The sequence below is a fragment of the Mustela erminea genome, chromosome 3 (genome assembly GCF_009829155.1).
Source record: "Mustela erminea isolate mMusErm1 chromosome 3, mMusErm1.Pri, whole genome shotgun sequence".
In the NCBI taxonomy this organism is placed as follows: Eukaryota; Metazoa; Chordata; class Mammalia; order Carnivora; family Mustelidae; genus Mustela; species Mustela erminea.
Genome location: NC_045616.1, coordinates 79,202,046 through 79,217,039, shown reverse-complemented (window position 1 = coordinate 79,217,039; position 14,994 = coordinate 79,202,046). Strand labels below are relative to the sequence as shown.

The window sequence follows — 14,994 nt, the reverse complement described above, 5'->3', positions numbered from 1 at the left end:
AATGTTTACTGAATGAAGTTACTTTTATGTTTGTGTCTTCTTTTCAAATCAAAATTATATAGCTTGGGAAAATTGGGCCTTTCTTAGAAAATTCATGTACCAATTATTGACACATATTGAATATCTTACTCTATACACTATATGGCTTGGTGAATTCTGAGATTAGGATGACACATCCTTTCTAGAATTGTGACTCTTCTTTTTGCTTGCTGCTGCCTTGGCCACAAGGCACCTGAAATGACCAGAAAGCAACTTTAGCTTGTAATTCATTAAAGACTCCTCCTGTTGACTCTGACAGAACCTCTTGGTTTTGGGGAACCAAGACCTCCATATCTGCAGAATCTATAGCTTGAGGGGGAGTGGGAAGCACAGATTTCCTATGTGGGTCACTGGGAGTGATGGTAAGGGGGCCACTCTTGCTTGTACCCTTTGGCTCTCAGACTGAATGCACTATATAAAGATTTCTGATTGAAAGTTACTGGGCCGTGTTGAATGATGTGCTGTCTTTGTAAGGAAACACTTCCAAGCTGGCCCGTGAGCTATTCTTTAAGAGGATGTTCCACTTTCTGTCAGGGTGACAGATTCTGAGTGTTGTAGTGAAGCAAGAGAGTCAGGTTCTTGTCTGACAGAGTTGAAGAATGACTCTCCTGGACAAAGGAGAGTGAGTAAAACAGAGTTTTATTAAGTAAGGATACAGAGAAAGCTCTCTAGAGTGGGAGGAGTCCCAAACAGGTTGCCACTGATGGCTTTTAATGGCAGTCTTTCATTGAGAACTGACTGGGAAACTTGTGTCCTTCAGATTCTTTGGTCATCTTGGTTTGAGCAAGGACCATAGTTAATGCCCTTAATAACTTAATTCTTTGAGGCTTGGCCATTTTCTGTGATACTTGGTAGCCACCAAAGAAAAATACTCCCTAACATCCAGGGCCAGGTGGTCTGTTTCCTTATACCTTGTTCGCTCTGTCTTAGTGCTTCTGCCTACCTGGAATAGTCTCAGAGCCTAGCCAGGGGCCCCCTTTCTTTCCCTGCCTATATCTTAACCCTTTCCTTACTCAGGGGTATGATATGACATGTAGACCTAATCATAACCTTATGGTTATGGGCCTGCTCCATTACTTCTTTTGCTGTAAAGTAGGTCTCCTTGTCTGATAGAGTGTTACATGGGATCAAACACTTCAAAGTCATCAGATAGTAGGACTGGCTATTGATTTGGTTTACTTAAGAGATGATTTTGAAAGTCTCTGTGTAAGGTTAAAAAGAGCTCTTTATGGGAGAAAATGTCTAAATAAGAAAGCATTTGATCAGGATTTTTTTTCTTAGTAGTATATAAAATAATAGTTTCTTATATTAAATGGTGTCTTAAGTTTGAAAAGTGATATCTGCATTTCCATCTTCATTTTTGGCAATTAATAGTGGATAGGAAACTACCTACTTAAATACTTAAATATTCTGTTGCTTTTATTTTTTTAAGATTTTATTTATTAATTTGAGAGAGGAAGTAAGAGAGACAGCATGAGAGGGGAGAAGGTCAGAGGGAGAAGCAGACTCCCTGTGGAGCTGGAAGTACAAGGTAGGACTCAGTCCTAGGACTCCAGGATCATGACCCGAGCCAAAGGCAGTCGCTTAACAGTCTGAGCCACCCAGCTACCCTGTTGCCCATTTTTTGATTCACCCTGAAATAGGAAGGTATTTGGATATTGGTCAGTCAAAATGACTAATGCGTACTCTCATAACTAACAGTTATGATTATAAGTCCTGGGGATATATGGTAAACAAAATAGAGGCCCTGACCTTGAGTTGCTTACAGTCTTAAGTTACTGAAGTCTCCTCACTTGCTTCACTCTCTGCTTTCAAATGTTATTAGCTGCTCATTACTGTCTTGAAAATACACGTTTATCACTGCACGTCACTAAACCATTGCAGCATCCATTTCTGTGGCTTATGTTTTCTTCTGTAACTGTCCCAAATTTATTACCTGTATCCCTAATCTCTTTCCTGAGTGCCAGACTTGAGGTTTTAACTTTTTAGAATATCTTCTTTAGGGCACCTGGGTGACTCAGTCAGTTAAGTGTCTGCCTTTAGACTAGGTCATGATCTCAGGGTCCTGGGATCCAGTCCCACATCGGGCTCCCTGCTCAGCAAGGTATCTGCTTCTCCCTCTCATGCTTCACTCTCTCACCTCCAGCTCATGCTCTCTCAAATAAATAAATAAAATCTTTGAAAAAAAAAAAAAGAGTACTTCTTTTTAAAATATTTACTAGTAACCAATGTTCATTATGTCCAAAATGGAAGCTATTCTTCAGTACCCTCCTTCCTATCCAGTTTTCCTTATTGGCAGCATAGTATTTCTAAACCAAAATCCTTTGAATCCTATTGATTCTTCCCTCATACAATTTTAACTTTCTCCCTTCAAAAATACTCATTTTGGTAGTTATCTCTAGAATATTTCAAATCTGTTAGTTTCTTCTCTGTTTCCCACTGTAAGTCCTTTTCAGTTTCCTTCTTGTTGGTAGTGGCTTTCTAACATTTCTCCCGACTCTAATCTCAATTTTATGTTAGTAATTATTTCAAAATAAAGTCTGGGTTTTTTTAGACATTTATTCAAAATAAACCCTCCCAATCAGAGAGGGAGATGAACCTTGAGAGACTATGGACTTCAAGAAACAAACTGAGGGTTTTAGAGTGGAGGGGAGTGGGGGGATATGTTAACCAAGTGATGAGTATTAAGGAGGGCACATATTGCATAGAGCACTGGGTGTTATATATAAACAGTGAATCATGGAACACTGCATCAAAAACTAATGATGTGTACTGTATAGTGACTAACATAACATAATAAAAGAAAAAAAAGAAAACAAAACAAAAGTATAAATAAACCCTCTCATGTCTTCCCATCTCCACAGACTGACTAACCATCTTCCAGACTCTGCACATGATGTAATCTTTGCTTCACCTGCTACTTATTGCTTGAAATCATGTATTTCTTGTCTACTAAAACTATTTCCTATTGGCTTCAACTTGAAAGCTCTTCCAAAAACACATCATTTCATCTATTTCCTGCCATTGTACTTGTGAAACTGTTTTAGATACTTTAGACACTTTAATGCAAATATTAAAATATTAACTACCTAAAAATATAGTAATTATTTTTTATATGTTTATCTTACTGATGTGAACATCTCAGTGGCAGAGAACATTATATCCATCTTTGTACTCCCAGTACCTTGTACCATGTGTGCCTAACACTCACTAAATGTTTTAGCAAATGAAAAGGATGATGGATAATAAAGAATTTGAGGTGGTTTTGAAATTTGTGGTTGAGAGGGGCTTGATTCTGGCAGGAGGGATTCAAAATGAAGCTTTTCTTTTTCTTTTATTGTAAGGGCAGGTGAGGAGAAAGAAACAGCAATGATTTATTAAAATTCTGGAAATGCTAAGTTTGAACTATTTTCATGGTATTTTAGGAGGCAGGTAGAAAGTAAGGGACTGCTAAATGGGAGAGAGGAGGACTGATGATAGATTTGGACCTCTTCCTTAATCCCCAAAAACTCAGCTCTTTGATTGGCAGTTCCCTTTCTCTGCTCCCTATGTTTCTGGATGATCTAAAGCAGACCTTAATTGTGCCCTGTCAGTGAGTTATGTGTGTGTCAACATGCTGATACCCTCAACCTTTGGGGTGAGCATCAGCCCCTAGACCCTTCACCTCTTGTCTGATTTTTTTTTACTCAGTTGTTCTCTATAAGTGTTAACCATTTTTGGTATGTGTTTTGACATGAAAAACACTGACCTAAGATCTGGTTTGCTCATAATTTGATGAAAATATAGTAATTTAACAAATAATATTATCAGAAAATAACTCCTAGCAATAATATACAAAAAAGTATTTGTGAAGAACAGAGTTTTTGCCCTAGGCATGTATTTCAGCTTTTAACAAAAATTCCTGCTTATTGTAGTCTGATATTTAAGCATAATTTTTATTATATAACATACACATTTTACATAATTTTACATGACCTCCACATCACTTGAACTTCCTGTATCCATAATTTGACACAAACTTTTTCACTAACAGTTGTTAATAAAATCTTAACATTTTATACTGATCTTTGGAATTAGTACTTGGATGACATGGTTACTTACCTTATTAGAGTTGTTACAGTCTAATATTGAAGTAACACTTGCAGAAATTCAGTGCATATAATGAGTATTAATGAAAGAGGATAAGTTAAGGGATAATCTTTTGTCTTTGAAGGTTGGCTGGGGAGTTTTTAAAGTCGAATTATTTGTTTGTTGCTGTTGGACAAGTGGGTGGAGCATGTAGAGATGTTCAGCAGACCATTCTCCAAGTTGGCCAGTACTCCAAAAGAGAAAAACTTGTTGAAATTCTACGAAACATAGGTACCTTAAATTGATATAATTTTTTTTCATGATTTTGATTTTTTTAAATGACTAATTTTTAAAAATTACTTTAAAAATTGGTGTTAAATTTTTAAAATCTTTGTTTTTACTGCTTTGTCTTTAAAGCTTTCTTTTACAAAAGGTTTTATGATTCAATTTCCTGTGTAAATTATGTAGCAGTATAGTCCTTTTTTCATAAAGATTAAAAATAGGAAGGATTTGAGATTTAAACAGTATTTGACAAAAAACTATTCTGGTTGAAATATATATTTTTTGTTTTAAGAAGTATAAAGTCCTAATAACATATCTTTACATCAAACTGTGTTTACTCCACCAAAAATGAATTCTTTGTTTTTAGTTTTAAAAATGACTAAGGTTTAACTGACTTATTACTGTGGGAATCAGTTGCCATTTTGATTTTTCTGCTTGGTTAGTAGACCTGAGACTTAATGAAATACTTCCTCTGAGCCTTTTTTTCTTGCAGGTCTCTTAGTTAATGTTCCATTTTTCCAGTTGTTCAGATACAAAGTCTTGGAGTCATTCTTCATTTCTTTCTCTAACTGCGTATTTCTTGTCTGTTGCAAAATAATTTTGCTTCTACCATCAAAATATATTCTGCATCTTTTAGCTCCTCAGATAAAAAACAAAGATTAGATCTTGTTACTTCTTTGTTCAAAACCAGGGGCTTCCCTTCTCACAAGAATTTCTTTCAGTGTCCTTCCCGTGACTTGACCACCATTACCTCTCTGTCTTCATGTTCTGCTGCTCTCATGCTCACCCTACTCCACCCAGACGTTCATTACTGTTCCTTACATGCACAGGCATACTTCTGTTTCAAGGCCTTTGTACCTCTTTTCTGATTGTTTTTTTTCTTTTTAGCACACCAGGAACACCCATAACTCAGGAGTGTTTGAACACCCATAACTCAGGAGTGTTTGTATTTGTCCTTCCCTTTGCCTTGTACTATGCTTTCCCAGTTATCTGAGAAGTTCACTATATTGTTTTATTCTTATTTCTACTCAGATGTCATCTAATTAGGGTACATCTGAAGTAACCTTCTTGAGACTATCCTTGTGTTTTTCTTTTTTCCTTTTTAGGACTTATTGCATAATATTTGCTTATTATTTGCCTCACCACAGTGAAAGCAGGGACTTCATTTTATTGCAGTATTTCCAGCACCTAGAATAGTGACTGGCGTCTCTTAGGCACTAAATATTTGTTGAATAAATGAAGCCAACTAATAGGGAAATGGAGGAGAGGAATTATGGACAGTCATACAATCTTCTTTCCATTACTATAAATTATCCTCTTTATAATAGGTAAAAAAATCTCTGGGTTATGATTGAGTTTCTGCCACTTAAGTACTTTCAGCTAACCAATAAATATTTTTGATTCATAAGACCCTAGGATAAAGTTTATTAATTTTCTTGATATATGAAATTTTGGGAATAAAGGGGTTTGAATTAAGAGAGAATGTTGGAACATGGAATATTGTAGTATTTGTCAATATTGTGTTGGATGCCTTATAAATCCTTAGGGCAATCAAAGCAGAATGAATGATTGAATTACCTTGGGAGGTAGGGAACAAAGGCATTTATTTAACTAGAAAGGGAAATGAAGATCCTGAAATGAATTGCTAAGAGTTGGCAGGTAGATATCATTTGTCTTGCTCTAAGTGTCTACCTTGGTGTTGGCCTGGGAGGACAGTGGGTAAGCTATTTTTTTTTTTTTTTTGGTCTCTAAAATAGAAAAAATAGTCCTTAATTCTTTAACTTTGATATTAATTCATTCAGGAAATATTTGAGTTTCTATTACCTGCCAGGCCTGGTCTTGGTCTTGGGGAATACAGTGGTGGATGAGACTATTTCCTACTAATAACTCTGCCTTTTTTTCCTTGCCCTAATTTTGTAGTTTGAATGTTAATCACTGTTTCATTGTCTTATAGGTGATGAAAGAACTATGGTTTTTGTTGAGACAAAGAAAAAAGCAGATTTTATTGCTACTTTTCTTTGTCAAGAAAAAATATCAACAACAAGTATTCATGGGTGAGTAGATTAATATGATTTCATAGTAGGGAGGTGACACTTGTATTTGTCATTTGTTAAGAAACATTAATGTTTATAACTAACATCATACAATCCTAAGATTAGGATTCAGAATTCTCAAGATCTAAACTGTTATTTTTGGGTGCCTGGGTGGCTCAGTGGGTTAAGGCCTCTGCCTTTGGCTCGGGTCATGGTCTCGGGGTCCTGGGATCGAGGCCCGCGTCGGGCTCTCGGCTCAGCAGGGAGCCTGCTTCCTCTTCTCTCTCTCTGCGTGCCTCTCTGCCTACTTATGATCTCTGTCTGTCAAATAAATAAATAAAAATCTTTTAAAAAATAATAAAAAAATACAATAAACAGTTATTTTCATTTTAAGTTTTTATAACAACTGGGTGATGAGGTGGACATTAAAGGTCTTAGACTCCTCATCATGAGGAATGCTAACTCTTCAAGAGAGCTTCCTTCAGGCTCTCTGATCCTTAGATCTAAGTTTTTCTTCAGAATCCACTCTTACTCATGTTAGACGTCTTTTTATTGACTTGCATAAAAATGTCATATTAATACAACTTTATTGGTGCTTTACTAGTGTATCTTTAGATACTAATCAGTGAATATACAGAAATCTGAGATTATAATTAAAAAACTTCTTTGAGTGCTGTGAAGTGTGTAAACCTGGTGATTCATAGATCTGTACCCCTGGGGATAAAAATATATGTTTATAAAAAATAAAAAATTATAATTAAAAAAAACTTCTTTGATATTCTGAAATAGTTATATATTATTTGTCAAGACTAGAAAGAGATTGTTAATAGCTGAGATTCGATGTTCGTCATACTTAAGTTTGTGTTTTAACTCCATGTACATATTACCCATTACCTTCCGTGTGCAAATGAAGATAACTGTTCCACTTCAAAGTATTACTGTGAGAATTAAATGAAATGATGGCTTGAACAGAATTAGTGTGATACCTGGTATGTAAGAAGTAGAGAGTAATATTAAATGCTGCTATTCTTACTAGTATTAAAAATAAATATATATGTTGAACTTTAATCATTCACTGTAATAATTTTCTTAAAAACTGTCCTAACACATGTTTGCTTTTATTTTTAGTGACCGAGAACAGAGAGAGAGAGAGCAAGCTCTTGGAGATTTTCGCTGTGGAAAGTGTCCAGTTCTTGTTGCTACTTCAGTAGCTGCCAGGGGGCTGGATATTGAAAATGTTCAACATGTTATCAATTTTGATCTTCCTTCTACCATTGATGAATATGTACACCGAATTGGACGTACTGGTCGTTGTGGAAATACTGGCCAAGCTATTTCCTTTTTTGATCCTGATTCAGATAACCATTTGGCACAGCCTTTAGTGAAAGTACTGTCAGATGTAAGTTTTGAATGTGTAAACTGAATGGATAGTAATCATACCTTATCACTGAAAGTAGACATTAGATATATATGTATATTCAGGATAAGTGAACTGTTCCAATATTTAAGACTTGATGCATGTTGTATATGAAATTAATGTCTTTTTTAAAGGCCCAACAGGATGTTCCTGCATGGTTGGAAGAAATTGCCTTTAGTACATATGTTCCTGGCTTCAGTGGTAGTAGTGCAAGAGGAAATGTGTTTGCATCAGTTGACACTAGAAAGGTTGGTTGAGGGGAAAAATTCCAAACCTGGGTTCCAGTTACTCTTGTGAATGTTGTGGTTAATGATGTGAAGTAACTAACATTCAATAATTATCTAAACCATTTTTTTCATATCTAGATTAATATTTCTTGAGATTTTATGTATGTATGTATTTTTGATCCTAAAAGTGTGGAATTAACAATATTTATGCTCAAACATCCTCCTTTCCCAAATTTGCTAGCATTTAAAATTCTGATTTGGATTCTTCTAAACCTTCTATAAGAATTCTTTGTTTTTAGAATTCTGATGGTATTATTAAGTAAGACAAAATACTAGAGATAATGAATTCATGTCCTTTTTTGACGTGTCATTTTAAAGGCAGCACCACTTTTAGTCAGATGCATTGAGCATACTAATCTTTAAATATTTATGCTTTTTAAGCTTTCAGTTTTTCTACTTGCCAAATACTGGTTTAAGAAAGCTTTTTCTTGAAATATTTTGTGCAATTTAGACTTCCTAAGTTGATATGGGCCTTTTTTCCCCAAATGGATTAAATTTAGTTAAAATCAAGTCTTTTATTATATATTTGGGGAATAGATGGTGGGAGGCTTGAGTCCCCTTTCGCAGTCTGGGCAATGTAACTTTAGAAATGATAAAAAATTAAATGTTTTTTTCTTTCTTTCTTTTTAAAGAATTACCAGGGCAAGAGCACTTTGAACACAGCAGGGTTTTCTTCTTCACAAGCTCCCAACCCAGTAGACGATGAGTCATGGGATTAAAGCTAAAACATCCGTCAAGTTTGTGGTATAGTTTTGATGCAGAGAAGAAAATAGTTTTCATTTTTGAGTTTTTAACAGAAGTGTGAAACCTGACACTCTCGTATCTTCTGTCCTTCTGTTCTTACTCCCACCCTTAAAAAAAAAATTCTTACTGACTAGTTATGTGAAATGCTAAAAATTACAACGTTGCAGTTACTGATACAAATGGTGTTAACTGGAAAGATTAAAGCATTCTAAATGTCTTGCTTATTTCTAGTGTATTCTTCAGGGGTTTTAGACATGTTTCATGTCTAAATGCTTAATCTGAGTGTGGTGTTTGTTGATCCCATAATAGGCAGTAGGATTTATGATAAGCTTTTGTTTAGAAATTATTGAGTCTCATTTTTTACTTAAAAGGAGACTTTAAAGCAATAGTATGTCACTGAAACATGGTAACATGATTTTCATGTAGCAGACAGTGAAAGACATAAGCCTTTTAAGGTGATTTTGATTTCAGATCATTAGGTATGTGATGAAAATGGTTAAATGCAATGTGAGCTCTGTACTCAATGACATAACAAATGTTTGTTTTTATTCTATACAGACTTTCCTTGAAAATAAAGGATAAAACACATTTCCCCCTTAGTTTTCCAAGAGCACTTTTAATTTTTCTTTGTTGGCATATCATAGTTCTCCCATATTTTGAAATTTTGAGTCTTGTAAAACCAATGAAGTGAACAAGGTCTTACATAATTTAAATATTTATATAAAATAGACATTAATACACAGATGTAATGGTGAAAATCACTCTTCAGCTCAAACTGTCAACAAAACACAATACTGTTCACTCTTGCCATAATTAATATATATATATTTTGAGATTTTATTTTTTACTTGACAAAGATCACAAGTAGGCAGAGAGGCAGAGAGAGAGAGAGAGAGAGAGAGAGAGGGAAGTAGGCTCGCCGCTGAGCAGAGAGCTCGATGCGGGGCTCATCCCAGGACCCTCAGATCATGACCTGAGCCCAAGGCAGAGGTTTAACCCACTGAGCCACCCAGGTGCCCCCATAATTAATATTTTGATATTTTAAGACTAATGAGAGAATCCTTTTTTCATTTACCAGTATATATCTTAACATTCTAGACATACTAAGTTTAAGTAATTCTTAATAAATCATTAAATAAATGAACCAAAATATTAAGACATGAAACAAGTGAGTTGTAAATATTAGATAAAAAATGATCAATTATGAATGTTTGTTATTGTTAACCTAAGAAATGCAAAGCAGCGTGTCCCCAACATAAATCTTGTTATGTGAATTTGGTTAATAAATGAGACATCACTTAGGAAAAGAGAAGGTCTGTTCAACATATGTTGTTAGGACTAGATGTGCACCCCATGCCATATTCACAATCTATTCCACCTATATTAAAAGCTACAAAAAATACAGTTAAATATGAAACCTTTGAATTGGGGATCATAGTTGACTTATAACTCAGAGGTCAGAAATCATGAAACAATAGATTTGAGCACAAAAGGATTAGTTGCTTATATAAAGAGTAAACAACAGACAAGGAAAAATATTACTGTGACTACAATGGATTATCAATGTATAGTTCTTTATATGTGGTTATGTAGGAATACCAGTAGAAGAATGGACAAAGAACAGACAGCTGAAAAAAGGGAAGTTCAAGTAATGAAAATAGGGAAATATTTAACTTATATTCTGTAATGTCATTTCTGGGGAAGGGTAAATGAAGGAAAGTGTTTGGGTCATTACTTGCAAAATACCTGCGTGTCTTAATTTTCTCCTCCATTTTGTTTTGTTTACAAAGAGCATTTACAGACCATTTGTTCCCTCCACTCCCCAACATTCCCATTTCTTTAAAGAGTTTTTCGGTCATAGCTGGCCTAATTGCCTTTAAAAGTTTTTTGAATTTGCATGATTTGTAAAATTACCATAACAGTATTACTGACTCAAATATAAAAAGGAAAGAATATTGTACCTAATTCCACTATCATTACAAATCAAACTGTTCCTATGTTCACTTACTTTCTGCATTTCTAGGTATACATTTGAATGATTTCTTTAAAAAATATCAAAGTAACAAGTACACGTATGATTAGAAAATGCCACAGAAGAGTTTATAATAGGAAGCAGTATTCTCCTGCGTCTCCCTTTCTTAATTGCTATTTCACATCCCATATTGAACAGCCTTTCACCATTTCTAGTAATTGGTATTGTGTATTTTATTTTTGTCTCACCAAATTTAGCTTTCTCTTGGTTTTCCCTATAATAGGTAAAGATTTAACTTACGTCACTCTCACTTTCTTGGTAACTTTGAGAGACTAAGCACATACTTTATGAAGTAATGATAAAGGCTCTCTTTCTCTTCTCTTTTACGGCTTTTTACATTGTATTATCTGTAAACTATACATTTACATTTCCGGATGTAAAACATCCACTCTATTCTATAACCATAAAGTCTCTATCTTCTTTTATTTATAGGTTGATTCTGAAATTGGACATCAGTCAGGGTTTACATTACATAAATATTGTTTCCTGAATGGACCAATTAACACAGTCTGATTTCCTTTTTTTAAACTTATTTTTCCAATTATCTGTTTTTCCAGGGAAGATTATTAATGTTCCAGTGAAATGAAAATTGATCAAAATCATTCCACATGGGGCACCTGGGTGGTTCAGTGGGTTAAGCCGCTGCCTTCAGCTCAGGTCATGATCTCAGGGTCCTGAGATCGAGTCCCGCATCGGGTTCTCTGCTCAGCAGGGAGCCTGCTTCCCTCTCTCTTTCTCTGCCTGCCTCTCTGCCTACTTGTGATCTCTCTGCCAAGTAAATAAATAAAATCTTAAAAAAAAAAAAACCATTCCACATACCTGTTTGTTTTAAACTTGCATCATACTCTTTTTGAACAATTTGTTTACCCTGTAGTTTGTATTTTTTGGCCCCAGGAGAGGAAGCATGCTCTTGCCACCTTATTATTACCTTTCTAGGTTCAGTATTATTGTATCAATCCCAAAAGATGTTGGTGCTTTTAAATTTTGAGTGGGCTTTTAAATTCTGACTGGTACTTGGTATTTTAGCAGATAGTTCTTTTCTGGTCCTGGAAGTGTTTCTTTGATTAATTTTCCTAAGTTTTCTTCATTCTTTCTACATCTCATAGCTTTTTTTTTTTTCTTTTTCATCTGTTATGTTCTGGTAGAATTTTTGCTTTTTTCTTAATTCTGTGATTTTTTTTTTTTTTTTAGCAATTATTTCCAAGGGCTATCTTTATTTCTTCGGTTATTCAAAATGTTGCTTAATAGTGAATTTTTTGCTTCACTTAGGAATTTAACCTAAAAATAATTTTTCTTACATTGAGCATTTGTTTTTCTGTTGCTTGGCATCAGAAATCTTGGGTCCTTATCAATTTATAAGTTGCATTTTTTTAAGATTTTATTTGACAGAGATCACAAGTAGGCAGAGAGGCAGGCAGAGAGAGAGAGGGAAGCAGGCCCCCCACTGAGCAGAGACCCTGATGCGGGGCTCGATCCCAGGACGCTGGGATCATGACTTGAGCTGAAGGCAGAGGCTTAACCACCTTAACTAAGCCACCCAGGTGCTCCAGTTGCATGTCTTTTGAATGCTAGCTTTACTCACTTAGCATTCTGTGCCTGCACCCTGGAGCCTGGAGTCTTAAGTGCTCTTTAGTCTCTAACTGGAGGTCTGCTCTCAAGAGAAGGCATAGGTTGAAATGTGAGTAATAAAGCTTAGCTTTCCTTTCCTAGAGGCTTATGCATTTTTAATGAGCCAGAGTTTCTGGCCTAAGCCAAAGTAGGAAGCTCAAAATGTGGAATATACAGGGTCGTGTGAAGGTTTGGGAATAATGATGATGTAGTAGTAAATAAGGGTGAGGAGAGGTCCTGATTTCACTTAGGAATTCCACTAGGTACTCCATCTGTCCCTAGGTTCTTGGAGTAGAGGAGGTATGGTTTTTCTGATTTTTTTTTTTTTTTTTTTTAAAGCATGGATAACATTTTTGTGTAGAGCAGCAGCACTGGTCAGAAGTTTTCCCTTACTGCCCTTCCCATGACACTACACTTACCCAGTTTGCACAGTTGTGTTTTTGTCATTTTGTTTGGTTTCTAAGTGTGTTGAAATAGAGTACCTCTCTAGTCTTTAATTTCTGAGAGCCCTTTCTTAGTCACTTGCCAGCGTGCAGCTGCTATCTATGGTTGGCAGACGCTACTTATGCTCAGGGTCAGCTTGATTCCCCGGTCACGCGCCCCATGCCGAACTGCATGCTTACTACCTCTTTGGTAAAAATTAGTCCAGCATGGAATCGTATTGTGTCCCGAGGCCCTGGCGGTGAGGAAAGGCTCTCTTAACGAAGATCCAGCCAGGAGAAAGCCTCAGCAGTCAGGCGGCTCTGGGATGGCTGTGGCCGCTGTGAAGCCGCCAGCGCTGAAAAGCAGCTTCCGCCTGCGTGCCCCCTTGCTGAGGCTGCTCCCAGAGGCGGCTCCAATCGGTGGTCCTTCCACTCTCCTGCTTACTCCGAGGAGAAGCCGGGAAATGAAAGCGAGCAAGGGCGTGGGACGGCTGGAGCCTGCGGGGTGGAGCGGGAGTTTGGGCTGAGGCGACCCAGGCGGCTGAACAGTCGTGGAGGGGTGGGTGCCTGGGCGACGGGTGTGCTGGTGGGGCGGTGGGCTGGCCCTCCGAGGTTTCCTTGGACTCTTCATTAGCGTTCTGAAACCTTTCGATCACATAAATTACAAACCCCATTTATATATTAGATCTCAGCGATTTTACCAACCTCTCTCAAATCCATAACAGACCCAGGCAAAGGGTCCGGAACAGCAGATTAACACTCCCACGATATGGTAGTGCCATGAGGATTTCATGTCAGGAGAGGACGGGGACGACAGGGTGGTGTGCTAGGACACTACAGACGCTGGAAATTGAAGTGAGTAAATTATTTGTCCCCAAGTTTGGGGGCTGGTGATTCAATTAAATCTGTTAATCCTTTAAATGATTCATTAATTGTTTTCCTGTAATTTAGGGGATGATTGTCAAATTGTCAAAGTAGAGTATTGGAATTTGCTTTTTCTGTGGGGGAATTTTTGGTAAAAATCCCCCAAAGGATTTTTTCTTTTTTTGGTCTCCAGTAGTTAGTATTTTCTGGATTTGGAGTCTAATGTGTTTATGGGATTCTTTTTCACTATTCAGGAACAAAAAACAATTTTCTTGTTCTGAATGTATGAACTTATTAATTATCCCAAAATATTGGGTATGTCTATTTTAATTTGATTTTGTCTATTTAATTTGATTTTTGTTTTAGGAGGGGGGTTAATAATTTACCTTTAGGAGGGGGTTAGCATCAAAGAGATAAAAATATTCTCAACAGAAATCCAAACACTTTATTAAAAAATTTTTATGTATAGGAGAGGTTCCTATATAAGAAAGTTAGCATGACGCTTTATAATAAATAACTAGTTGGTTAAACATTGGCTTTATTTGTTGACTTGTCTAGCATAGATCTACTTTAGGCCTTGGTTGGCTTATATATAAAAAGAAGACAGTAACTGCATTTTTCTCTGTATTCATCTCCAGTCAATGAAGAAGTCACCTTTATGTGACTTTATGTGAAGAAGTCACATAATGCATGCAATTACAAAAAAAAATATTTTTTAAGAGAGGCAGCCTTGTATAAGAATGCAGAGTATCATAGGTAAATGTTGGTGTACTTGTATTTTAATGTTCAAGTTTTATTCTAGTATTGCATTAGTTGCCTTATCAATGTTAAATGGATAGTTGAGAAACAAGTCAAATCACATCTACAACTATATAGTTTTTCAATCTCTATTACAAATACTGCATGGGCATGAGTGATGCTTGTTAATTGACCATTTTGGCATCTTACTCTGTACCTCATCTGTTAATTTTTTCAATCATTCTTAAGATGTTCACCACTGGAGATTTATTCGTGGTCATTTGCACATGGCAATCAGCCAGTGTGTTCTTGCCAGGTAAATGCAATGCAGGTTCTGATAGTTTGTTTCATCTTAATATGTTTGTTCTGAATTATCTTACTGTGTTACCAGTCATCCGGGGTTGTAGAAAACATAGCAGAAATAATTTATTTCAATTCTGTAAACAGGAATGTTGATACA

General features: G+C 36.0%; 2 protein-coding genes across 3 annotated transcripts in view; both read left to right on the top strand.

The window, feature by feature from the left end:
* The window catches only part of DDX4 (DEAD-box helicase 4), a 74,524-nt gene extending 65,066 nt beyond the window's left edge, over positions 1-9,458 (top strand). For both annotated transcript variants that reach the window (XM_032336216.1, XM_032336215.1), the window contains 5 exons: positions 4,253-4,398; positions 6,344-6,443; positions 7,551-7,821; positions 7,974-8,087; positions 8,759-9,458. In XM_032336216.1, the coding sequence (XP_032192107.1) occupies positions 4,253-4,398; positions 6,344-6,443; positions 7,551-7,821; positions 7,974-8,087; positions 8,759-8,845 (718 nt within the window). In that variant the 3' untranslated portion in view covers positions 8,846-9,458. The remainder of the gene's footprint in view (positions 1-4,252; positions 4,399-6,343; positions 6,444-7,550; positions 7,822-7,973; positions 8,088-8,758) is intronic.
* A 4,126-nt stretch (positions 9,459-13,584) lies between these two features.
* The window catches only part of IL31RA (interleukin 31 receptor A), a 91,603-nt gene continuing 90,193 nt past the window's right edge, over positions 13,585-14,994 (top strand). Inside the window, exon 1 of the mRNA XM_032334951.1 lies at positions 13,585-13,787. Coding sequence (XP_032190842.1) covers positions 13,713-13,787 — 75 coding nt within the window. The 5' untranslated portion in view covers positions 13,585-13,712. The remainder of the gene's footprint in view (positions 13,788-14,994) is intronic.